This window comes from Amblyomma maculatum, chromosome 4 (genome assembly GCF_055883805.1).
Source record: "Amblyomma maculatum isolate TAMU_Amacu chromosome 4, ASM5588380v1, whole genome shotgun sequence".
NCBI lineage: Eukaryota > Metazoa > Arthropoda > Arachnida > Ixodida > Ixodidae > Amblyomma > Amblyomma maculatum.
The window spans coordinates 175,033,917-175,059,145 of NC_139347.1; the positions used below are offsets into that span (position 1 = coordinate 175,033,917).

General features: G+C 45.4%; 1 protein-coding gene across 1 annotated transcript in view; it reads right to left on the bottom strand.

Annotated features, from left to right (window-relative positions):
* Window positions 1-25,229, bottom strand: part of LOC146193520 (putative cytochrome P450 301a1, mitochondrial) — a 122,880-nt gene that overhangs the window by 15,123 nt on the left and 82,528 nt on the right. The window contains exon 9 of the mRNA XM_084600571.1: window positions 18,710-18,943. Coding sequence (XP_084456697.1) covers window positions 18,710-18,943 — 234 coding nt within the window. The remainder of the gene's footprint in view (window positions 1-18,709; window positions 18,944-25,229) is intronic.

Genomic DNA, 25,229 nt, shown 5'->3' on the forward strand with positions numbered 1-25,229 from the left:
CAATCGATGGCACCCACATACCTATCACTGCTTCTAGAAAAGCCTATAAAGATTTTATCAATCGCAAAATGTGGGCACCATACAGCGGGCAGGCAGTTGTGGACGACCGTGGCATGTAAGTCTATTTCTTCATTCATTACAGGGAGTAAAAGCTTGCTTTCTCGTAGCACACAATTATTATTGACTCAAAGCTTCTGGAAATTGATACCAAATCATGCTGGTTTTGCTTTGTGCAATCACTACTCTTCGAAGCCAGGTATTTAGTGGTCATGCTGATGTAAAGAAAGAGCCACAGAGAATTTTCAAACAAGGCATTGTTTGATAGCAACCCTCACAAAGTATGATTATTGTGATTAACTATCATGATAACGAATGTATCGTATTTCATCTAAACTTTGGGACGTCCATTACTGACAGTGTTGCCTTTAAGAACTACGAATTCTGCAGATTTCCTGCATTGTTTCGCTGGTAAACTACTTTTATACCCGTTTTTTTTTAAATTGAAATAGCGAAAATCTTGAGAAAGGCTGTGTATTTATAATTTGCACTTAGGTAAAGTAAAGCACAAACAGATGCAGAAAGGAGCTCAACGTACCTTGTATGTTTTGCCGTTTCCATCATCTGTCTTAGCTCTATGACTATTAAGTGTAGAATAGAAACTACCTGAATACTTCTTTGGAACACGTGCAATTACATGTTACACAGCTAAAAGAAAAAAAAACCTTAGCTGCACCAATGTGTACACATCATGATGCTTATATATTGTAAGCCCAATCATCATGATGCTTATATATTGTAAGCCCACTGGAAATATGCCACTGATACCACCAAATGTATCAAATGCAACCTAGCATTGTTTTGAAAAAAATAATAGCACTAAAAAGACACCCTGTAAGTAAAAAAAGACACAGGACTCCTGGCTTTTTCTTCTTTGTGCCATTCTTCCTTTCAAAAGCTATGCACCATCTTGCGCGTGTACTACTTCTGTTAAATTAAAATAGTTTGGAGACTGTTTTTTTTTCAGGATGTTTCTCAACTTTTCCTTTTGTGACATTACTTTGTATGCTAATTTTGCTTTGCTGGTGTGCCACTGATAGTGATACGAACTGAATATTTTGACTTTGCAGCTGTGCTCCCTCACTTAATAAGTTGGTGCAAATAATAGCCTTCAAGAGCTTCTTTGCCTGTAAGTGTACCCTATTTTTGTGACCTCAGGTTTCGCTGCATTTAATGCCTTGCGCCAGGCAGCGCACATGACTCCACGGCGCTTAAAATGGCAAACCTCTGCAAGAGCAGTGACCAGCTGATGCCAAAGGGCAACCGTCTCTTTGAGGGAAAACTTCTTCCCTTTATGCTTCTTGCCGACCCTGCATACCCGTCCTTGCCCTGGATCTTGAACGGCTATTCAGGGAGGCTATCAAAAGAAGCGGAGTCGTTCAATGTGTACCACAGCCCTGGTAGGAATGTTGTTGAACGGGCACTTGGCAGGTTAAAGGGGCGTTGGTGTGTTTTGCTAAAGCTCACAGACATAAGTTACAAGTTTGTGCCTCCCGTTGCCATCACAGCTTGGGTGCTACACAACTTTTGTGAACAGCACTTAGAGTCGTATGAAGAGTCCTAGGGTGCCATTGTTTCGTCAACTGAAACAGAAGATTTCCCGCAGCCCGTCAGCAGGCCTTATGCAAGTACACAGCACTCAGAAATAAGGGACTGCCTTAGCAACTACCTCGCTCGAAATTTCCCAATACACACAAGCAGCCTTGCTTGAACTGCATACAGCAGAAAATTGTTTGTATGCTTTAATGCTCAGGCATCACACAGGGTATGCCTTGCAAACTCCACTCGGCAGTTAGCACCTGCTCTGTGTCAGTGTTTTATCACCTTTTGCACTAAAAGCCATTTTTTATTTTGCAACATGCAATGCATCACCTATCTCATATTAAAGTGTTATTACCTGTTACACTTTGAGCAGAATAACTTACTAATAATGCCAGCATTTTTTATGTCTTGAAGAACCCTGTCATGCATGCATTCACCAAGGAATACATATTCCAGCACATTTTCAAATGACAGTTTTCTTGTTTATTGAGATTTATCTCAATAACCACATACAGAACTTTGAATGGGGTTTCGAGAATATAAAAAAGGGAAACAGGCAGGCAAAAATAAACACATCACAGTTTTGCACAAGTTTGGTTAGGCAATAAAGAGAAGCATGCATAAACATAGTTCACTAAAAAATAGACCAACCAAAAAGAAGGTGTCATAAAATGCAAGATCATATCATCAGTTAATGTCAACAAATTAGGAACTGAGATGTTGAAAACAACTTGGTCTTCGGTGCTATTAAGACATAACATCAGGTACTAATAAGATATCACAAATGAGTGTCATGAAGACTAAATATGAAGCAAGGATAGATATAAAGACCACAATATATTTACCAGAAAATACGTATGTCAGTATGCTAATTTGAAACGTAATGGTAGGTGGAAATGAAATGGGTAGGTTAGAACTCACTCTTTAGTCGGGAAGGATACTGAGAAAACACAATAAGAAAAATGAAAACTATGTAGGACACCATGAGGCAGTTTCTGGAAGTAGGTTAACTGTAGGGTTGAAAATAAATGAAACTGGCTTTTATCTGCTTAATGTGTAACAACTATAAATTCTAACTATATTGCACTTAACTTGTTTATATATTTATATTGCACACCATTGCCACCTTTGTCGAAAGTAACTGAGCAGCTGTGTTTGCTGCCCAAAAAAGCTCGAGGCTGGGGGGCCGCGCTAAAATTAAAATTCTGACCATATTGCACTTCAGTTCTGTATATTTATATTGCACATCATGGTCCCATTTTTGACAAACGCAACTGAGCAGCTGTGTTTTCCACTGAAACAAGTTCGAAGCCAAGTAGCCGTTTGCTGCGCTACCCAGCGATAGTCCTTGATCCCTTGATACAAGTGTAACCTGGCTGACTTAGGCCTTCACTCTTGCTCTCCTTCTTTCTATAAGAACGCAGATAGCAAGTGTGATGTGAAATTTCTTGCCTTTGAAGCTGAGCAAGGACGAAAGCTTACATGAGACAGTTTAGAGTTTTAACCGGAAAATAAAGCAAAAGTGAGTGCTGAGGACTGCAGCACCGCTGCTCAACCTTGAGCTTGGCCTCGCAGATTCAGCTGTTCAGTTATTTTTGCAAAGGCAGTACCTACCCACAACTAAGTGTTTTTGGTGTGTTCGTGGCATTGGAAGTTGGTGTACGATTTCTTCGTTGTTGGTGCTGTGTTGTAACATTCTGAAAGTGTTGTGGTGATACAAATTGTGGGAAGCTGGGTGGATGTTGCAGTGCTGTTGCTAATAGTGTTGCCTGTTGTGAATACAACTGTGCCATTAAGGCTTGCGTACCCTGTAAAAAGGTGTTGGACACATCTTGCAGCAAATCCTGAGTGTGTGTTTTTCCAACTTTAGCGGTTCTTTCTGCTTCTGAAACTGCAGATCAGCCTAGGTTGTCAAAAACTCTTGATTCCTGTGCTGCATGCTCTGCAGCACCTTTTCGAATTTGGCCTCTGCCGTGTGGCGTCGCTTCTGCGGAGGCGATCTGCTTGAGGTACTCGCTGCAAAAAAAGAAAAATATTTACATATGGTGAATTATTGCTCAAAAGTGAAGAATTGCAGTGCAAAAGAAAGGCAGGTCTTCTGAAAAGAAATTCCAGAATTGTGCTGTTCATACTCGCAATGCTATACTTTAACCACGTGCAGTAGATTGACAAGGAATGTGGAAGGAATGAACTTTCCAGAAAGCTGTGGTTTTGGAGGACAGAAGACATGGTTGTAGAAAGGCACAGAACTGACAAATGAGACAATGTCCCTTTTTGTTATGTCTCCTGTTCACTAGTAATACTTCATGCATGGCAATGTAAGGTGTGGAAAGGCGCACACAGCTTTACACATGGTAAATATAACCAGCAAACAGAGGTTTGTATTAGGGTTAAAAAAAAAAGAAAGACTGTAGGCATATACTCACCTTTTACTCTCAGAATATCTAGTGGCAGAAAAGTTACAGACAGGTTAGTGAGAGAATTAAAGTTACCAAAACATGAAAGTGCTATATTTTGGTTTACTTCTGGCCTCTTCAGCAAACGGTATATAAAATATTTTTCTTCAAACATTGGCAGCAGTGAATTTCTTTTAACTACCTGAACATTCCTGGCAGTACCAGTTTACAGTATTTTGCAAACAGCCACACCTAAAACAGCAAATAATATCAGTTTATATTGACACCATTTGCTGATAGCGCAGGTATATAATAGTTTTATTCTGTGTCTGAATGTCTGCCTGTCTTGAATAAAACTAGTTTGCTACACTAATTCTCTTATTAATGCTGCAATATAGCTGAGCATCAGCAACGTCACCAGACATTCAGGGCTCAGAACAATGGCCACTACAGTGGCCAGTTCAATGAAGTGGTGGTAGAGCATCCGCCTCGTGTGCAGGAGGCCCATGGTTTAAATCCCAGTGCCAAAAGGATTCTCCAACAGAAAAAAAACTAAAGAATTAGTGTTGAGGGAATTGAAAATCAAGGTGAGCTATAATGCATGATGACAGAAAAAGACCTATCAGAAAATGTACTGGGCAAGTTGACGCACACCTCTTCAATGCTATTAACTGCATGTTTAAAAGCAGTATTCTGTGCACTTGAGCAAAGTAGAGTTCTGGGCTAGGTGGTAAGACATGATTACTTGTTCATTCCGCGCTAAGCCTCCCAGTAATCTGTGCAATTCACTGGGAACAGCTAGAGATAAAAATTTACAGTTGACTTTCTGAACACTTCGGATTTGCTCAAGAAGTTGCCCTGCTAAATGTCTCGGGCAGTGCTCTAGGACAGGACTGAGGACTTAAACATGCAAAGCTTATTCGTGGGACTACAATTCAACATCAAGAAAACTTCAGCATTATCATGCACCTTGGCAAGAAAAGAGGAGTGAATAATAGGCAGCAGAGCACTGAAAACTGTGAGAGCATTAAGTCTGTCTTCGGCAAAATATGACTGCAGAGTTGAATCATGACTTAATATTCCATAAAGGGAAGGCAGGAAAGCATATAGTAGCTGTGGAATGATATGGTGTTTGGGCTTCGTATCCCAAAGCAAAAAAATGTGCGCCGACTGATGCCATAGCGGAAGGTTCTGGAATAATTTGGATCACCTGAGGGTATTTAAGGATACACAGTGGGCTAAAATGAGGAAAACAATTCGATTCTCTTTTTCTTAGAAAACCAAATCCAAAAACTAGCCTGTATGACATCAAATGTCTCACATGGTTTCCTGCCTATTTATTACTCAGAACAGCCTCGTTTTCATAGTGAATTCCTTCAAAGCATGCATCCACTTACATTTTTGCACGGAAAAGCTGTTGGGCCACACTATTTTGATATGTTGCCTACCAACAGCAATGCTTGTAAGGTGCCATTCTAAAAATGACAATTGCTGTGTGGAAAAGCAGCAAAATGATGAATGGGCTGTTCGTGCAGAATGCACAAATAAATCCAAACCACACAGCCTGCTCACCAGCAAGTAGCGCAGCCAAAGCGTTTGGAAAAGGTCTCTACAAGTAGTACCGAAATGGCTATCAGTCATTTAAGCATGTCTGTTAATGCACACCAAAAATGCCTTCTTTACAGTGCACCTGTCTGAATAACTTTCCGAGATGCAATGCTCACATTGACTTAAGGCAGCATGGCGCAAAGCAAAGTGCTTCAATATACCTCAAGTCTTCTCAAGGCACCATGGGTATCAGCTTATGCTATGTAGTTGCATGGTTCTTTGAGGTGGTCCATCGTGGATTATACTTCATAGCAGGAGGTGTGCTGACCAAATCAAAATCCAGCCTCAGCACAATCAGAGAATAATATTGTGCCTTAATGCTATAGGGCTTTGCAATAATTACTATAAGGAACCATAAAGGAAACACAATAATCTAATTCTTATCTCTTCAGAGATTCTAAGCAGTCACAGAGGTTGAAGCAGCAGTTGTATACACCTGGCCTAAACAGGTGCTAGGAGTATTGTTAAAAAATTAACATGGCTTCCTGACCAATGACACTGTAGCCTCATCTGCAGCGTCCTAGACTGTGCGGCAAAAACAGGGTTGCCGCATTAGGTCCATTTTGGCAATAATGCGTAACCCACCATCTTCAAGGCGGTCCAATGGTCTTAGCAGTGCAGCTGGGCAGCACACCTGCTTCGACTGCTTCAACCAGTCAGTGAAAGGTGTGTTAAAAGCTTAATCACTTGAGAATTGAAGGCTATCTGTGTGCTAAGGGGGTGAATTAGGCAATAATCACATCGAATTAAAGCTGTCACAAACCTGTCGGCCCCCGCTCGTATTGGTGCACTTGCCAGAACCAACCAACAGGAGCACAGTTAATTGATCGATTTGTGATTTTTTTATGTGATCGGTGCGTAATTTAGTCCCAGGTAGACAATTCTGCCCCTTACCCTTATCATGCAGCTTACTTATGATATACCATTCAGTTTGCCCATGCTTACGTTCGCTATGCTCCTGAAAGCCATCAGCTCAATCCTCATTTCTGGCCTCGCTGTCAGTGATGTCTGCAAAACAGAAGAAAAAATTTACTTGACTGTTTGCAGGCCTCCCAAAAGGCTCACCTTGCACAACTTACAATCTAACAGTTGTAAGATGCCTTTCAAACCCCAAGTGTCTTTCTTTCACAACTAGCCAGGTATGTTCCTAGTAAACATACTCACCTTACTACACCATACCCTCCAGACATTCACTACTCATGTCTTGCTTTGTAATTCACTCAATGATACCTTTCTGCACATTCCAAATTACCAGCAGTTGCTATGCTACTTTCTTAGTTTCCAAGTTTCAGCCCCATGAGTGTGACTAGCAAGAAATATAAACTTTCCTTTTTAGACATTAGTTTTTGAACACTGTCTACATATCTTTGAATTACATAAGTGTATTTTTCCAGTACTCAGCTATGGGACCAAACCCCAGAGAATAACTAGATGCCGGAAATGCAAATGAGCACAGCAAAGTGGGCTGTTTGGTAAAAAATCAATTGAAGTAGTGACGTTAAGACAAAAAGACAGAAGCCCAAAATAAAATTTTAAGAGTAGTTTATGATGAGCTGCAGAATGTAATTGAATTGAACTTGATACAGTGTATCACTGCTGTGGCGTACTTCAATACAAACATTCACATCATTTGGGAGAAAAGAAAATCATGACGAAGCAAGGTGCAGAGCACAAGTAGTACATTATTATTATTGTTATTGTTATTTTTGTTCCGGATAAGACAATTATAAACCTTAATGTCATGAAGTGTACAGGTTGGCAACTTGCATCAGTCATGTAGTAGCATGATAAAAAAAAATCAGTCGACACCGCCGCATGCGCCCTCCATTTGTCAAGCATTGTTACAAGCATACTTTGGGCACTCAACACACTGCCGCTAGTAACGTAAATATTACAAATGCGAAAACGAACGACTGAACCCTGCGGTATCAAACCTGAACTTCGTCATAACAACGCTGCGATGTGCGACTTCGGCACTACTGACATGCTAAACGGCATCGAAAGATAAAAGCGTGAGAACACATGCGTCAAGAAGTATACTTGCCCAGCTGCTAGTTGTCAACGTGGTCTCCGTCATCTCCGACGGACTCAACGCCGTATATTCGCACTTGCACCATCGGCCTGTGGCTCAGGAGCGTACTCATGTGCCCATACTATTTCCACGCAGACGGTGCTGCGCCACTTCTCTCTTGCTCGAGATGATCCTGTTGCGAAATTATAATGTGCTACTGCAACATCATATCATTCGGTAATGAGGTCGCAATTCGATTGAGGAACTGTGTATACTCACGGCCGTGAGTCTTTTTTTCAAGTTTTTCCACAGGCTCCTAAGCTGTTGCCAAGTCCAAAAAATCCAGGGCTTGTCATTTCCGCTTCTAATTCTTTGAAGACGTTCTGGTTGCGCTGTCTTTTACTATCCAGAGCTTCGCTAACATTTCTTTCGTTGATAAGAGCGAGAAACGACTCTATTTCGTTATCAGCCCAAGATGCGCGTGAACTCTTAACGGTCGCCATTTTAGATTGCCGATCACATGACCGGAAGCTTTTTATCCCAGAGTTGCCCATAACTCGCCCCTTGGCTCGACAGCGTCTACGTACTTCTAGACAAGCGGCTCAAGTGAGTTAACCTACCCCCTGCAGGCGAGTTAACTCTACTCGCTTTGCCGCCTATTTTACTCGACCCGACCGCGTATACATGAACCCAAGAACTGGTTTTTTACTCGACAGCTTACTCGACCCGACTCTGTCGAGTCCATGTATACAGGGCTACATATTCTCACAACACTGCCATCCAAGAGACGACGCGTTTTACGCCATTTCGCCTGCTCTATGGACGCTACGTTCAGACGATGTTGGATGCCATGCTTCCGTGCTGCATGGATACTCTTCTCATCCCAGACGCTGAACCGTTTGCTCAGTGCGCAGAGGAAGCACGTTAACTTGCCCGCATCCCCATTCAGCGACAGCAGGGCAGGCAAGGATACGCGTCGCAGCAACCTCCGTCATCGACATGTCACATACCAACCAGGAGAGCAAGTTTGGTTGTGGACACCAGTGCGCCGGCCCGGCTTGTCTGAAAAACTGCTGTCGCGTTGCTTTAGACGTTACGAGGTTCTGCGCCGTGTCACAGAAGTGACATACGACGTCCTTTTAGCGTATACTGTGCAGACCTCGAGTCGGCAACCACGCTTGAGGTGGTGCACGTTGTCCGCATGAAACCGTATTTCACGCGGTAATGTGCAGTTTACTATGCGCTCATTTAGTAGTGTAGGGCGCCGCCTCAGTTTTATATTCGGTTTCTGTACTCATTTGCATCGCCCATCGCTCCCGCCCAGTCTGTGATTTCGTTTTTTTAGGTGGGGGAGTAATGTCACCTGGTGTCCCTGATGTCCTTAGGTAGCGTCAGGAAGAAAAGGACGCCGAAGTGGGCTCTCGCGTGCTGTGCGCGGAACTTTGCCTGCTGGTACAGCTTCGCCCGTCGTTTTAGTCACATTTTAGCCTCAAAAAAGCTCCCTATAAAACTAAATTATTAGCCTACAATACACTGATTCGCTCTGTCCTCGAATATGCAAATGTCGTATGATTTCATTTTACCAATCAAGACATAAATAAAATTGAAGCAGTACAAAGGAAGGCAGTAAGGTTCATATTCAATAAATACAGAACAACTGACTCACCAACTGAAATAATGAAAAGACAAGGAATAAAAACACTTCAAACCCGAGCGAAAATTGCACTTCTCAAACTCCTGTACCAACTACTTCATAGACACTTAAAAGTTGATCCTGGTAATTATATCGCTTTCTCTGCACCTAGACCAACACGTAATAAGCATTCAAATACGCTAGCTGAATATCACTTCCACACTGACTGCTACAAATACTCATTCTTCCCTTTAGCCACAAGAGAATTGAAGAGCCTGAGTTCATCTATTACTAATTTATCTTCGTTTACTAAGTTTGCAACAGCAGTGAAAAGATATTTAACTTATTAGCAAAATGTTATTTTATGCGCATATTTTCGGTATGCCGCCCGTTCGATTCTGTTCTTGCTCTGTTACTTGTGATTTACGCGTATACATGTGAAAACAGTACGTTTAGTTTTTTTTCTTCTCTTAGTCTAGCGTCGTAATACATGTATAATTCTCGTTCATATCTGCCTCATATTTGTTTTTGTTTGTATGATATGTTTCACCATTTTTGTACCGTGTGCATTTTACATTCTTGATTTGCTTTGGACATATGATCATGTCACTGTGTGTTCCTTATATGCTCTATATACACTTCTCTGTACTAACATATGCCCACCTGCCACAATCCCGAATGGGATTAGCAGTATCTGTAAATATATATATATATATATATATATAATATATATATATATATAGATAGATAGATATATAAACACTTGTCAGGTCGTAGCTCTGGCACGAAGATGATAGCGTGTCACAAGCAATGCACTTGTATAATACCGTGTCATCGCGATGTACCACCAACCCGACAATATATAAGGGCTGGAAATTGAGTGCGTATGCATTGCAGCTAGAGAAAGTGGCCAAGGTTCTTTGCAGCAGGCTTGTGGTCCCACTAGCCCTTATGAGGTAAGTGCATAGGCTAGGGGACGGGCAATTATGCCCGGTGTCCAGTGCGATTATTGGTTATCTAGGTGCAGATGTAAATGATGCGGTTCTTATTTTGAGAATGGAGACCATCAAAACCAACAAAGGGAGCATAAAGTTTTGCCTTGGTGATTACATGTACACCAGGCAAAAAGATGTTGGCTCTGGCAATCGATGGTGCTGTTCTAAACGGAGTGCTTGCAAAGGTGCTGTGATTATTGAGGGTTCATCAATTGAATACCGCCTAAGTGTTCCCCACAATCAGCCTACAGATAATGCAGCAATAAATATTGCGTAAACCAGGCACAAACTGAAAGAAGATGCCCTTGCCTCGAAAGAAAAGCCTGCTGCTGTCATCGCAGATGCCATCAGAGACCTTGGATTAGAAGAAAAATGACGCATGGGCAGTGAGCAGCGCCTGAAACGCACCATTCGTCCACAGCGGAGCAAATCTAACCACCGAATCCTGTCAGTCTCGAGGACCTTGTTGTGCAGCCTCCATGGTCGATGACAGCAGGCAGCAAGCCAGAGCCCTTTCTCTGCTATGAAAATGGTCCTAAAACTGAAACCCGCCTGCTTTTTTTTTGCCAGCCCAGCTTGCATGAAGTTTCTAGCCGGGAGCAGCATGTGGTTTATGGACGGCAACTTCGATCTCGCTCCAAAAGGCTTTTTGCAGCTCTACTTCATCCTTGTGCCCCTGGGAGAGGAAGTCGTGTCAGTTGCGTATGCCTTCATGACACGGAAAAACCAAGAAGCATACGAAGAGCTGTTCAGGTCATTTTGTGGCAAGTGTGCATTTCTTGAGGTGAGTGTGTACCCAGACATTGTTATGTGCGGCTTTGAAAGATCTGCCATGAACGCTGCCAAGGCTGTGTTTTGAGAAGACGTCACCATAAAAGCCTGCTTCTTTCACTTGTACGAAAGTACCTGGCTTGGTGAGCCGTTATAGGGAAGATGAAAAATCTCGTACCTTCATGGGGATGCTTGAAGCCCTGGCTTTCCTGCCGCTGGATGACATAGAAGATGGAATGGCCCTGTTGAAAGGTCTAGCGCCAGAAGCCGCTCGAGAAATGGTGGACTATTCCAATACAACATATGTCATATTTCCTTCCTTCACTGCTCAGTTCATCATTGCACTTAAACCCAGAACCTCATTTTCTACTACCATCGTGCAAGTTTCCTTATTTAACTTTGCATCAATTATTGTGTTAGCTTGAACATGATTTGCTTTTTTACTTTCCAGACTATTTTTATTATTTTCCACGAGCTCTGGCTTCTATAAAGGCTTAGACTGTGCTTCTACATGGTGAGCTGCAATAGTGCTGCAATTCTGCACCATCGAGAGCGGGAACGGTAGACCCTCGTCACTGAAAGATGTGCGAGGAAGTTCGGCGTTTTCTCTCGTCGGCAGCTTCCCAAGACTACTAATAAGACGTCCAGAGGACCCAGGCCCTTTAGAATGGTGATATGTATTCTCAAAGTCATCACAGAAAAAATACAATGTTCATTTTTGTGCCTACCGAGTTTTGGTAGGTGAGGTTTTCAGGGCGAATTTCTGCCTTGGGGACATTTTTTCCTAGGCGCCATTTACCGAGGGGACATTCTTTCCGGGGAAGTTTGTTCCGGGGATGTTTTCACCTACAGCCGTCAACGCTCCCAGCTTCACTCCGAGAATTTTTGAAAAAGAATGCCGCATGGGTTTGGAAAGACAGACATCAAAAGAGCTTTGAAACAATGTTCGAAACACTAGCAACAGCTCCCATATTGGCATATTACCAGAAAGGCAAACCAATCATCCTACCTGTAGACGCCAGCCAAAACGGAATTGGCGTTGTGATAATGCAGGATGGACACCCCTTATCTTACTCATCTCGCTCACTGAGAGAGGCGCAGCAAAGGCGCGCAGATAGAGAAAGAGATTCTAGCAATCGTCCACGGCTGTGAAAACTTCAGACTACATTTTTGGGCAGCCAGAAGTCATTGTGGAATCTGATCACAAGCTCGTCGAAATGACTTTCAAGAAGTCATTATGCCAGTGCCCTCTCCACCTGCAGCGTATGCGTCTAAACCTACAAAAACACCACATAAATGTTAAGTACACTCCGGAAAAATTACTTTTCATCGCTGACGCGTTATCACGTTTTCCTATATAAAGCGCAGCTCGTAGAACAGTGCGCGTATTTCCGCGTTAACGCTATCGCTTGTCTTCAAGCTTCAGACAGGCGCCTGTAGCAAGTTCTGCGGGAGATGAACCGTGACCAAAGCATGGTGAAACTTCGCCAGTATGCAAGGCCAGCGTGGCCCATTGACAAGGCTGATGTCACTCCCGAGCTACGCAGCTACTGGAGCTTCCGCGACGAGCTGCATACTGAATCCGGCCTTGTGTTCCGGAGCAATCGCCTTATAATTCCTGCCAGACTGGGCAGTGAGGTACTGGCTTCTCTTCATGCTGCGCACACAGGGGCAAACAATGAAGGCACGTGCTCGAACCGTTGTCTTCTGGCCAAGTATAAACAGCGGTATTGAGGAAGTAGCTCAACGCTGTAAAACATGCCAGAAGTACAAATCAAAAAATGCTCGTCTACCACTGTTACGTTACGAGATACCAACTCTACCCTGGAAGTCAGTAGGAGCTGATATTTGTCATCTTGAGGGTGCCGAGTACTTAGTTGTTGTTTTCTTTTACTCTTTCCTTTTTGAAATCGGGCTTGTCCACCGTCAGCTAACAAGGTCATTTCAGCATGCATTGACATCTTTGCAACACAGGGCTTCCTAATGCGACTTTGCACAGACAATGGACAACTCTTCAGTAGTCAACAGTTTAGGGATTACATCGATAAGATTGCCCTGCAACACGTCCGGTCTAGTTGATGATGATGATGGATTGATTTTTTATGGCGCAAGGGCATAAAGAGCGCCAAAACACAAGCTGGAGTGACAACTGAAGTTTATAAAATGTCCGAGGTGAGGTGTTTAATGAAGTACTTAAATACGGTGATGTATAGGGCCTAAATGTTTTTCCGGAGTGTGTAGTATAAACGCAGTGGTGTATAGGGCCTAAAAGCGTTAAGTTAAGGTGTTTAGTGGTCTGAGTAAAACTGAAAGGGTGAGATGTACGTGTTAAAAGGATAAGTTGCCACAACAACAATTTCTTTAAAAGAAAGCCATTTATTTAAAAGAAACGGGCTGACGCCCATGTTGATATATGACTCCATATAAAAAGCCTACTTTTAATAAATATTTAAAAAGTCTTTCTAAAGGAAACATTGGATGATCGCCAAGAAAGATGGATGGATGTGTGTATGTGTATTTGTTTCGTGTATAATTCGGGAAAGTGACGTCTCCTATGCTGTTCAAGTCTTTGACATTCAATTAAAATATGGAGCACTGTCAGCCGGCAACCGCATCTCGAACAACGTGGTGCAGGAGAGTTCGTTAAAAGGTATGAATGTGTTGTGTATGTGTGACCTATTCTCATCCTGCAAAAAGCTACTTCTTTGAATCTGTTTTGTTTTTCTGAAGTGTATCTGCCTACCCTTGGTTTTATTTTGTGTAGTTTATTCTCAGTTGCCGTGTCCCACTCCTCTTGCCATTGCTGTCTGATCGTGTTTTTGATGTTTGGCTTGAGATCCTGATATAATATGTTGTCAGTGTCTGTAGTGTTTCGAAGGGCAGCTGATGCAGCAAGCCTATCAGCTGCCTCGTTACCTGGTATACAGCGGTGGCCTGGCACCCAACACAGTGTAATATTAGGCTCTAGTTTATGGGCAGACATAAGGGCGTTATAAAGGGAATTCAGGACTGGGTTCTTATTGTCCCACTTTCGAAAGGGTAGGTACATTAAAACACTGAGGGAGTCTGTGTAGATGATCGATGTCTGTATTTCTGTTCTATAATGTGTCTCACAGCTAGCAGGATTCCATGGCATTCAGCGGTAAATATACTTGTATGTCTGTTCAGGGTATTTGAAAGTGAAAAGTGCGGTCCATGTGCTGCACAGGACACTTGAGCAGACTTCGAAGCATCGGTGTAATATTCATCGCAGGTGTACTTCGCCTGAAAGGACATAAAGTGCTGCTGTATGGCAATAGCGGATGCGTGCTTCCCCACTTCAAGAAACGACAGGTCACAATTAACAGCATGCATTTTCCAGGGAGCAATTAACTCTTTTAGTGAAGTTGTAAGAAGGCTGTTAATCGGGACGTCCAGTTGTTCAATATGCGTGGCAACTCTGACTGGATATGGCGGTGTTAGAAATGGTTTTCTTGAGAAAAGTGCTGTCCTAGTTTCACAAGAAGAGAGTGAGAAGTTTGGGCTTAATCTGAACATTAAAAAGACAAAGATCATGGCGTCTTGCCCTATCAAGTCCTGGAGCATTAATGAACAAGAAGTGGAAGCTGTGACAAATTTTCTCTTCTTGGGCTCCAAGATTACCTCGGAAGGAAACTGCAGCCATGAAATTAGGAGACGCCTGCTTCGGAGAAAGAGAGCAATGGTTAGCCTTGACCGCCTAGTAAAGAGCAGAGACATTAGTCTGCCAACCAAGATCCGTATAACTCGTGCTATGGTCTTTCCAGTTGTGATGTATGGATGCGAGAGTTGGACTGTGAAAAAGGCTGACCGCCGAAGAATTGACGCGTTTGAATTGTGGTGCTGGCGAAGACTCTTGAGAGTTCCTTGGACTGCCAGAAGATCAAATCAGTCGATATTGTCGACCATAAACCCTGACTGCTCATTGGAGGGTCAAATTCTAAAGTTAAAGCTCAGCTACTTTGGTCATCTGATGAGAAGAGAGGAGTCGCTAGAGAAAGATTTGATGTTGGGAAAGGTTGAGGGTCGCCGGAGAAGGGGTAGGCAGCGAACGCGATGGTTAGATGGCATCCTCGAGGCACTGCAGATGAAGTTATATGATGTTAGGAAGATGGTGAGAGACCGGAAAGCGTGGCGTGACATGGTCCATAGGGTCACGAAGAGTCGGACACGACTGAACGACTGAATTTAACTGAGTTTTGTCAAGCAGGAGCCGGCGACATGGATGGTTCAGTTGGCATAGTACTTTCATAGCATAAGTTACACAAGTAAATCCTCTCCTTCGTTGCAGTGACCATCGGTTCGTCTCGACATAAAAGCTAGCAATTGGACTAGTTCGAAAAGCGCCCCTAGCGAGGCGAAGGCCGAGGTGGTGCACGGGATCGAGTAATTTTAGTGCAGAGGATGATGCTGACCCATAGACCATCTAGCCATAATCTATGCGTGATAGAACTGCACTATTCAGAAGGCTCAGAAGGCAGTCGCGGTCTGTGCCCCATAACCGGTGAGAGAGAATTTTTAGCAGATTCATTGCTTTGAGACATTTCAGCCGCAACTGTTTTATGTGGGCAATGAAGGAAAGTTTTTCGTCAACAACTACGCCAAGAAATTTATGTTCCTTTTTAAAGGCAAGGCTCTGACCATTCAGTGTAATGTTGGGTCGGGTCTGACGCCATGCTGCTTAGAGAAAAGTCCACAAACACTTTTTTCAGAGTTAAATTTAAACCCATTGTCATCAGCCCACCTGGACAATTTGTTAACACCTAGCTGAATCTGTCTTTCACAGATGGCCAAGTTGCAAGATTTGAAGCTTATCTGGATGTCATCAAGATATACAGAGCAAGAAATTGTTTTTGGCAACACACTTTTTAAAGAGTTCATTTTGACTATGAAAAGTGTGCAACTGAGAACACCACCTTGAGGGACACCATTTTCCTGTATGTACTGCTTTGAGTATGCATTGCCAACACAGACTTTAAAGGTCCGTTCGGACAAGTAATTTCGTATTGTATTCAACATGTTCCCTGTGATGCCAAGAGAGAAGAGGTCGTGGATGATACCATAGCGCCAAGTGGTATCATATGCTTTTTCAAGATCGAAAAGGAAAGATAAACAATGTTGTTTATGAACAAAAGCATCCCTTGCATAAGACTCGAATGCAATGAGCTGATCAGCTGTGGACCGCCCAGCTCTAAAATCAGCTTGGTTTGTATGAAGAAAATTGTATTCAAGGAAATGTAGAAGGCGGCGATTTACCATTTTTTCAAAAAGCTTGCATAAGCAGCTGGTTAGAGCATTAGGCCGATAACTGGCAGCTAGAGTGGGTTCGTTTTCGGGTTTTAATGTCGGGATAATGATCGCTTCCTTCCATGCTTTCGGAAAGCGTCCTGTGGCACGTATTTAAATATACAGGCAAAGTAAGGTTTCAAGCGTGTCCGTATGCAGGTGCTTGAGCATTCCATATGTGATCCTGTCAGGACCTGGTGCTGTGTTCCCACATGTGCATAGTGCAATCTTCAGCTCCTGCATGGTGAAAGGGCTATTGTACCCTCCTGTGCACGGTCTTTTATCACATATAGGCTTCCTTTCCGCAGTTACCTTGTGCCGCAAAAAAGAATCTGTATAGTGCGCAGAGCTGAATACGTATTCGAAGTGTTGCCCGTGTCTGCTTGGTGTTCAAGAGAGTCAGCACTAGTGCTGACAAGGGGTGTTGCGAGAGTGCTATATCCTTGGAGCGCTCTTATTTTGTTGTATACTTTATGAGCATCAGAATAAGAGTTCACAGAAGAAAGGAATGATGACCAGCTTTCTCGCTTGGAGATGCGTCGGACATGTTTGCCATTTGACTTTGCGCGCTTAAATCCTATTAGGTTTTCAGCCGTGGGGTATCGGCGTAACTTCGACAATGCCTTGTTTTGTGTTTCACGGGCAGTCTTACATTCTGCATTCCACCGCGGCCTTCGTTTGTTTCGTGGCTTACTTGATGTTTGTGGAATGTATTTTTCTGCAGCATCTATAATGTGCAGCGTGATCAAGAGTTGAGATTCGTCAACGCCTAAGGCAGTAACTGATGAACAGGGCAGAGCTGAGTGTTCCCTGAACTTCTCCCAGTTAGCCGCATATTCTTTAAATTTCCTGGGACTAGATGCATTTACATTTTTATTGCCTGTGTACTTCACAGAGATGGGAAAATGGTCGCTTCCATATAGATTGTCAATAACAATCCACTCTGTAGCTGCCAAGAACGTCCGGTCTAGTTCGTACTATCCCCGTTCGAATGGAATGGCAGAAAGGGCAGTACAGGAAGCTAAGAAGCTGTTAAGGCGGTTCCGTTTTGGCAGCACTGAATTTTGTGCAGCATTGCTTGAGTGCCAAAATTCACTTCGGGACTCTTCCCTGAAGCCCCTGTGCAGATGCTCATGAGCCAACAGACAAGAACACTGCTTCGTGTACCAGCCAGCCACCTGCAGCCACAAACAGTGCCACCCAAGACCATGCGACGAAGGCTAGAAGACATCAGGAGCAAGCAACGCTGCTTCTGCAACAGAGGTACACGGCTTCTTCCAGAGCTTCGCACTGGCTCGACCGCAACCATATACATACAAGATCATTGTCCCCTGTCACGGTCGAACAGCGTGCTGAGACTCCTCGTGCCTACGTCATCACACGGAAGAGGGTCAACAGTTTCAGCGCATAAGAGAACACCTCAATCCGGCTCCTCCTCCCTGGTTTCCAGACCACGAGACACCCGCGCCACTGCCTGCTGTGCGAGCCCAAGACGCCACAGGGCCATCCGAATCTATACTACTCCGCAGGAGTCAGCGGAAGCGCCAAACACCCCGAAGATACCCGGCACCAGAGTTCTAAAACACTGCCTGTTTCGACTATATAAAAAAAGAGGGGAGATGTGACATAATGCAGTCATGCACACGCACCAAGCCGGACAGAAGCCGCCCTTATTTCTGTTATCTTACCGCTTGCCTATATAACCGCTCGCCTTCTTGAATAAAGCGTCATTTATGCACCATTACTCGTCGTGTCAACAGATAACGTAGCCTGAGCCCTTTGACAACGATCACGAAGTGTCTTTTCAGAAGATAGGGACATGTAAAAAACACCTTCATAAGTTCAGTGAACCGGTACCTGAATACGTACACTTGCAGTTATGAAGCAGGACAGCGATTCTGTCTCAATACCCTGAAAGTTGATAGACTTGAACCCATTGAATCAACGTTTTGGGAGCTACGAAAGTGCAAATAATTTGCACTTTAGCTGACAGCATTTGAAGCACTCGGTCATTTACTTCAGTCTATATATCAAAATATATATATAAGAAATACCTTAAATCATGTCACAATGTCTATATGTTTTGGCTAAAGGCAATGAAGGATGTTCACCGAAATGCAACAAATAAGAATAAATGTCAGTATAAGGCTTCAACTTAAAGAGAATCCCTTTAATGCTCATTCCAAACCTGTATGCCAGCAGAAACAAAAATCTATGTCAGGCACTGATACAAGCTTCAAATTGTTTGCATATATGAAGGCATCTGTCCCGCAGTATATGTAGTCATATTGATTGATATGGCGACGAGGATGGCGCTGGTATCATTAGCCATTCGAGCTATTAATATGGACTCCGTACACAATGCTTTAGATCGAATAAAAGACAGACATACCTTTGCAACAAGGGTGCAGACCTCAAGCTCAGCGATTCTTTTACCGACGCAACTTCGCGGGCCAAAGCTGAATGGAAGAGATCCGAACGGGTGTGCAGTCAATTCCTCTCTTTCGCTGGTACTTTCAATGTATTGCTTAGGTGATCGAAGCCACCATTGTGGAAGGAACTCTGTTGCCCGAGTGAAGTTCTCCTCCAACCTTCCGGCTACGAACTGCTCAGTCCTGAGCACAACCTGCGCAAGTGATTAATGCGCGTTTGCCATTAAATCCATGTTTGATCGCAAGCTCCAGTACCACCATTCTCTGTGGTACCAAGCTAATTCATCCGTTAAAGTTAGGTGCCGCGCATGCACAATTTTCATCTGCGCATTGCCACAGCTGAGCCACTCACTCACTCATGCTCACGGCGGCTTTACTGTTAGTAATCACTACACCACCAGCTCCGCCATGCACTCCTCTCCGCATCCACGCTGGCTTAATCCAGTGCTATCGCCCCCACAGCTAGCTACCTAGTTGCTTAGAGAAGGTCAAAAAGCTGTTAAAGTACCGCTGGTTTAAGTTCCGTCATGAATAAAGCGGTGGCCTGGCCGTGCATGTCTGCACTCTGTTCCAAGCGTAAGGCTGACTCAGGCAATCTTAATGATGGAGCCGACCGCGAAGCCTACAGAGCTTACGCTCGTTAACTGGGTTCGGCCGGGATGAACCCCACCAACATTTTTTTGCGTGCGTTCGTGACGGTGCATACCGAGGTCTCGATAAGTTTGATACCGCAGATAAAGGTTAAGCATTGGTTCCTCTACCGCTCCTATAGTTTCCTACCATCAGGCACCTGAATTAAACCAATACGTTAATTTCTGTACACAAACGAGAGTGAAACTTCCCAAGTTCTTCAAATAACGCTGCATTAATTTGGAATGAAAGGAAAAACAATGACCAACAATTCGCAAAATATGCGTGGCGTAAATATTAGTGAAATTAAAATATTTCACCGATGACGCACAGTTTCAGGCATCGACGCGAATAAGTAAAACAAAAAACATACTGGAGATTAAAAAGAACTATACACAGTTCGACATCGCTAGAAAGAATTGCATCTTCAAGACACCTGCATTGCATTGTATTCCTGTCTACGAATACGGGTACAGAAAGGTCAAGGTATCTTATTTTTCTCAAAACATAGCTCACTTGCATCTAGGCAGGCAACTCTAGAGCCATGTGCATATTTCACACTGCGGGACGACACAAGAGATAGAATGCGTGCGACGAGCTCAAGGGGGACAGAATATTTAGAAAGAGTACCTAAATGCCTTGGGAAGAAAAAACACTTTTTCTCAGTTGATAAAAAAAATTAGTGGTTTTTAGCTCTGGTTAACCCTAGTTGAATTGCGAAAGGAGCGGCGAACGCTTCTTTTACCTCTACATTATTGCCCTATCACGCCCTATCAGTGTAATGTGCTACATTATTTGGAACATTTAAGCTCATCCTTTGAGGGCAGGAGCTGCCAACTCGGGCCGCCTCTTTCATATGGGATGGTGATGTCAGAATCAGCCTGTAAGAACCGTTTGCATTCTCGTTACCCCTGCGACGCTGAGACACGTCCATACGGCTTGGTTTTAAGAGTGAGTTGATTAATGCGATTGATATGTGGGTTGTTTCAACCCACATATCAACTCACCGGACTGCAACAGTGCCCGGTGAACAATTTGGTGTTTGTTTATGGTGACTCTCTCGTGTTTGATCTGTGTTGTAAAGCCTCCGTGTTATTGAATACCTTTGTAATTGCATGCTTAGCGTTTGTTTTTCTGTGAACCTCTCGTCTGTGCAATTTTAGTGTTTGTGTATTCTTCTGTATCGTCTCTTGCTATGTATAAAGTGTGTTTTGTTTGTTATTTCCGACTCCGACCCTTACTCTGGCTTGAACCGCCGACAGCTGGGCACCAAACGACCACCCCCTCTGTCACTACAAGGTAGTTGAATTCCGGCTGAGCTTGCCACGCAGGTCGAGGGCATCTCCTTCGCGACCGGAAAAGCTGCCCCCACTCAATCTAGGGGTGTCTGGGAGTATGCGCACCGTTAAGGGCGCATCGTTAATAATACCTCTCTAATTATTAACGGGTGACACCAACCCCACAACGAAGCTACCTTACGACCACTCGAATGAAGACAGCGCTCCCGCCCAAGCCGTTCAGCGCGTCCATGAGCCTTCGCCTCCGGCAAACGGTGAAGATTAGACCTGATGCTCCGAGGAAATCATTCATCCCATCTTCGCTCAGTGTAGTGTCCAGCGTTTCATGTCCTAATACTGTGCCTGTGTTCATCGTCACTTCATGCATTGAATTTCTAGCAATCGATGGGGATGATCGCTCGGTGGCCCTGGGTAGTTTTACGAAGATGACGAAGTGTGCAGTGGAGCGGGACGGAGCGCTTGCGCTGGGCCTGCTGGCCATAAAAGCATATTTTATCGTCATGTCATCCCGCCGTTCTGTTTTGGTTGTGTCACTGTGCTCCATCGCTTGTCATGCCACCACGTAACAGTATCTTCAACCGCCATAATTACCGCACAAAGAGCTGTACGATGATTTTAACGTCATTTGGGCTAGCATGAAATGTAGGTTTTTACTACTCAATTGTTTATTCTGATGTCCCCTCGTAGTTCCTGAAGGCGTTACAGCATGTTAATTGAATATAATGAATTACGTCTTTATTAACATAACCCGCTGACAGTTCTTTCATTTGTATCTGCTCTCTAGGCGAATTTTCAAATAAGCGATTAACATTTACTGTAGTTTATATTCGCGATATTAGGTAAAAGCATCCAACAAAAAAGATTCCGCACAGGGAGGAGGACAACAGTCAGTTTGTAGGTAAACACTGTGAGGTTCTGTCAGATAGATGCTTCTAAAAATCCCACAGGGTTGAAGGTGTCTCGAATCTTTGAAACACATCGCTTTCTTGCAGGCACACCTCAGAATGTCGCAGCTTACTAGTGCTGATGTGTTTTGTGATTCTCTTCTAACGCATGTATTTTTTGCCACTTCCAGATATGTGCGGTGCACCAACACTTCTAATAATGCTTGCTTTAGCTTCACCTACTGCCAGCGGAGCAGCAGCATCAATGAATTTACTTCCGGCCAAGTGTTTCGCACTCGAGGAAGCGACGCCGGATATCCGGCTAATCTGTACATACTTAGATGGTCAGCGATGTGTTTAGTTTAATCTCAAGCTTATTTTTATAGTCGCTAACGAAACGCTGCGTCCTTGCTTGCACTTTCGCTTTGAAAGTTGCAGCTCTTCAGTCGCAGATATGAAGATATACCGCAAAGTTTGTGGGGCTCGTGGCGCGCCGCGCATTCGAAGGCCGCGCCACTTCCCAATGCTCCCTGCGCACGTGCCTGTTTCCCTCTCCCCGCTCGCGCGGGTATAACCGGTCCCGCGCGAGGGGGCTATAAAAGAAGGCACGCTCCGCCGTCTCGCCCTCGCTTGGTCTCTGGCTCCTTGGTCCCTGGCTCTTCGTTCCGGCGCTCTCAACGACCCGCAGCCACCCGGACGACGACACCGACTTCGACGATCCCCGATCCCTGTGAGATTAAAGATGTTTATCATACGGCCCACTGTGTGTTTGTCGTGCGCATCCCTCGGGCAGAGGAATCGCCCACAACTGGCACCTAACTGGGGCTGAATTAGCACCCATGTGGACGATTTCTCTGCCAACGTGGCAGCGCACGGCAACACGACGGGCCGGTCCTTTGTATGTTAGGCGCGACGCCATTTTGAGTTTAGGGCTATCGTGTGTGCAGATGACGCGGAGTGTAGTATAGTAGTGTTTGTACAGTGTTTTAATTTTGTTTTGGTTATGTGTGTGTTTTTTAGTGTCGGGCGGTTTGTGTTTTAATTTTTTTTGTGCATATGTTAGTTTTATGAAGTGTTTAGCCTTTGTGACTAGCCTCTTGATGCGGGCTAGGTGGTAGTCGTGCGCGTGTAGGCTCCCGGGCGGCCTTAGTTGTTGAGTGCAATGCCTCCGAGAAAAGACGTGCCAGATAGGGCCGCCGCTTCGGATGCCAGTGCGTCCGGAAGTGAGGTAAAGGACGCGGTAGAGTCTGCGCAGGTTACAGATGCGGCCGCCCTGATGAGGCAGATGAACGAAGTGTTGTCGGTGTTCACCCGTCAGCTCGGTTCGGTGGCTAGCGCCAACCAAGCCGCAGCTGCGGCGACAGTCTCGCGTCCGCGGATAAATGTAGAGGTCCCCTCCTTTTCCGGCTACACGGACGTGAAGTCAGTCCACGAGTTCTTGCAAGAACTCGAGGATTATCAGACGGCGCTGGGTTCCCCAGACGACGTGGTGCTAGCGCAGGTAATCCCCGTGGCACTTGTTGAGAGCGCGGCGCGGTGGAGACGCTGCCAGCCGGCCTTCCAGTCGATGGCAGACTTCACAGATCGTTTCCGCGCCGAGTTCTTGCCGCCCGATTACGAACGCCGGATGCTTGAGGAGCTAGCGTTGCGCACACAGCACCCAGAGGAGAGCCTCCTCGAGTATGTACGCGCAATGCAGGAGCTCTACAAGAGGGCAGATCCCACGGCAACCGATCTAGAACAGGTCACGCGCGTGATGAGGCAATGCCATCCGCGCTTCAAGCCGTATTTGCGGGGACGTGGTTTTGCAAACCTCGAGGCCCTAGCACAGGAAGCGAAGGTAGTACAGGCGGATTTACTCGCTGAATTGCGCTACCAGCCACCCCCCAGGCCAGCCGAATTGCTAGAGCCGCGATGCGCCTGAGCCGGAGGCCAAGACTCCATGCCGCGCGCCGGAGGCGCAGACGTAATGACGATAGGGCAGGAAAGGCCAGCGGAAGGCTCCGCGATTCCTCGCGCTCTTGACCCGTATGTGTTCGAGCAGCGGCGTCGAGCTGGGCTCGCCAGCGACGTCCGCACAGGCGCGGAGAGAGGGGAAAGACGTCCCCGGCCGCTTCGTGGAACGCGGCATCCCCCGACCGCGCGGCAGGTGAACGATCGGCTTTGCTGGAATTGCAACCAGCCGGGCCACGTGGCACGAGAGTGTCAAGCAAGGCGTATGTAGGGAAACGCGGACTGCCGGCGGCCATAATTGGTAACACCAGCCTGTCGCCGTCGGCGGGAGAATTTCGTGGTAGCCACGGCGGAAAATGGGAAATGTACTCCCACGCCGCGTCATCGGGCGACAGCCCCGGGGGCGCAGAGGCTTTTGTCCCCCTCGCCTGTAGAGCGCAAGGAATGTTGTCACGGTCGAGCCCCTTTATGCTAGTGCGGTTAGTTGGTCAAAGCCACTCGGCACTCGTTGACACGGGCTCAACTCTGTCATTGGTCGGTGATGATGTTTTCGAGGCCTGCCGTAGATGTAACATCCGTGTCAGGCCAGCAGAAACCCCTTTGAGCTTAGCAGCAGGAACGACAAAAGCAGAAGGAGCGGTGCGTCTGGTCCTGCGTTTTGACGGCAGGAAGCGGAGGCATCGCTTCGTCTATCTGCCCGGCTTAGCCATACCAGTTATTCTGGGAAGAGATTTTCTTTCGAGCGAAGGCATTGTGCTTGACATGGGGGAGAACGGCTATCGCTACAGCCCCTTCACCCCCCTCATTCCCTTTGTTAGCGCACCCAAACAGGAATGCGCCGCTGAGCGAGCGAGCGTTCACGCTTTTGTGGCAGAGGGCTCTCCCGCGACACTGAATGGTAGCCCATTAGAAGCAATTATCGCGTCCTTCTCGGGAACCGGTAGTCAGCGCCGAAGGCTCGTAGAAACTTTACTCCCGTTTTCGGATTGTTTCACAGAGAAACCAGGCAGGACCGACTTGCTTCAGCACGAGATCGAAACGGGTGATGCGCGCCCTTTCAGATGTAACCCGCGGCCGTTAAGCGCGCATAAGAGACAGCTTCTCGACAGCGCCTTTGACGAGATGATAGATACCGGCGCGGTGAGACCCTCACAAAGTCCCTGGGCGTCCCGAGTGGTTCTAGCGCCAAAAAAAAGATGGTTCGGTCAGGCTGTGTGTTGATTATCGACAGCTCAACTCACTGACGCCTACGGTTGCGTACCCTTTCCAGTCGATCGAGGCTGTGATGTACGCGTTAGGGAACGCAAGGTTCTTCACAGTCCTGGATGCAAGCAGAGGGTACCTGCAGATTGAGGTGGCGGAAGGTGACATTCAGAAAACCGCATTCACCTGTCGCCGCGGGCTCTTCGAATTTACTCGACTCCCGTTTGGTTGGTCTAATGCACCGAGCACGTTCATGCGATTGATGGACATCGTGCTGGGCGATGCAAGGTTCAACTACGCGATGGCGTACCTAGACGACGTCGTGACATTCTCACAGTCGTTCGAAGAGCATCTCACTCACTTGAATTCCGTTCTTGAAAGAATGAGTCGTGCAGGTATAACGATCAACCCAAAGAAAGTGCAGTTGGCATCGAAGAGAGTGAACCTCTTGGGATTTGTGGTTGATGATGGCACTTTGAGACCGAACGATGACAAACTGCAGGCAATTCTGA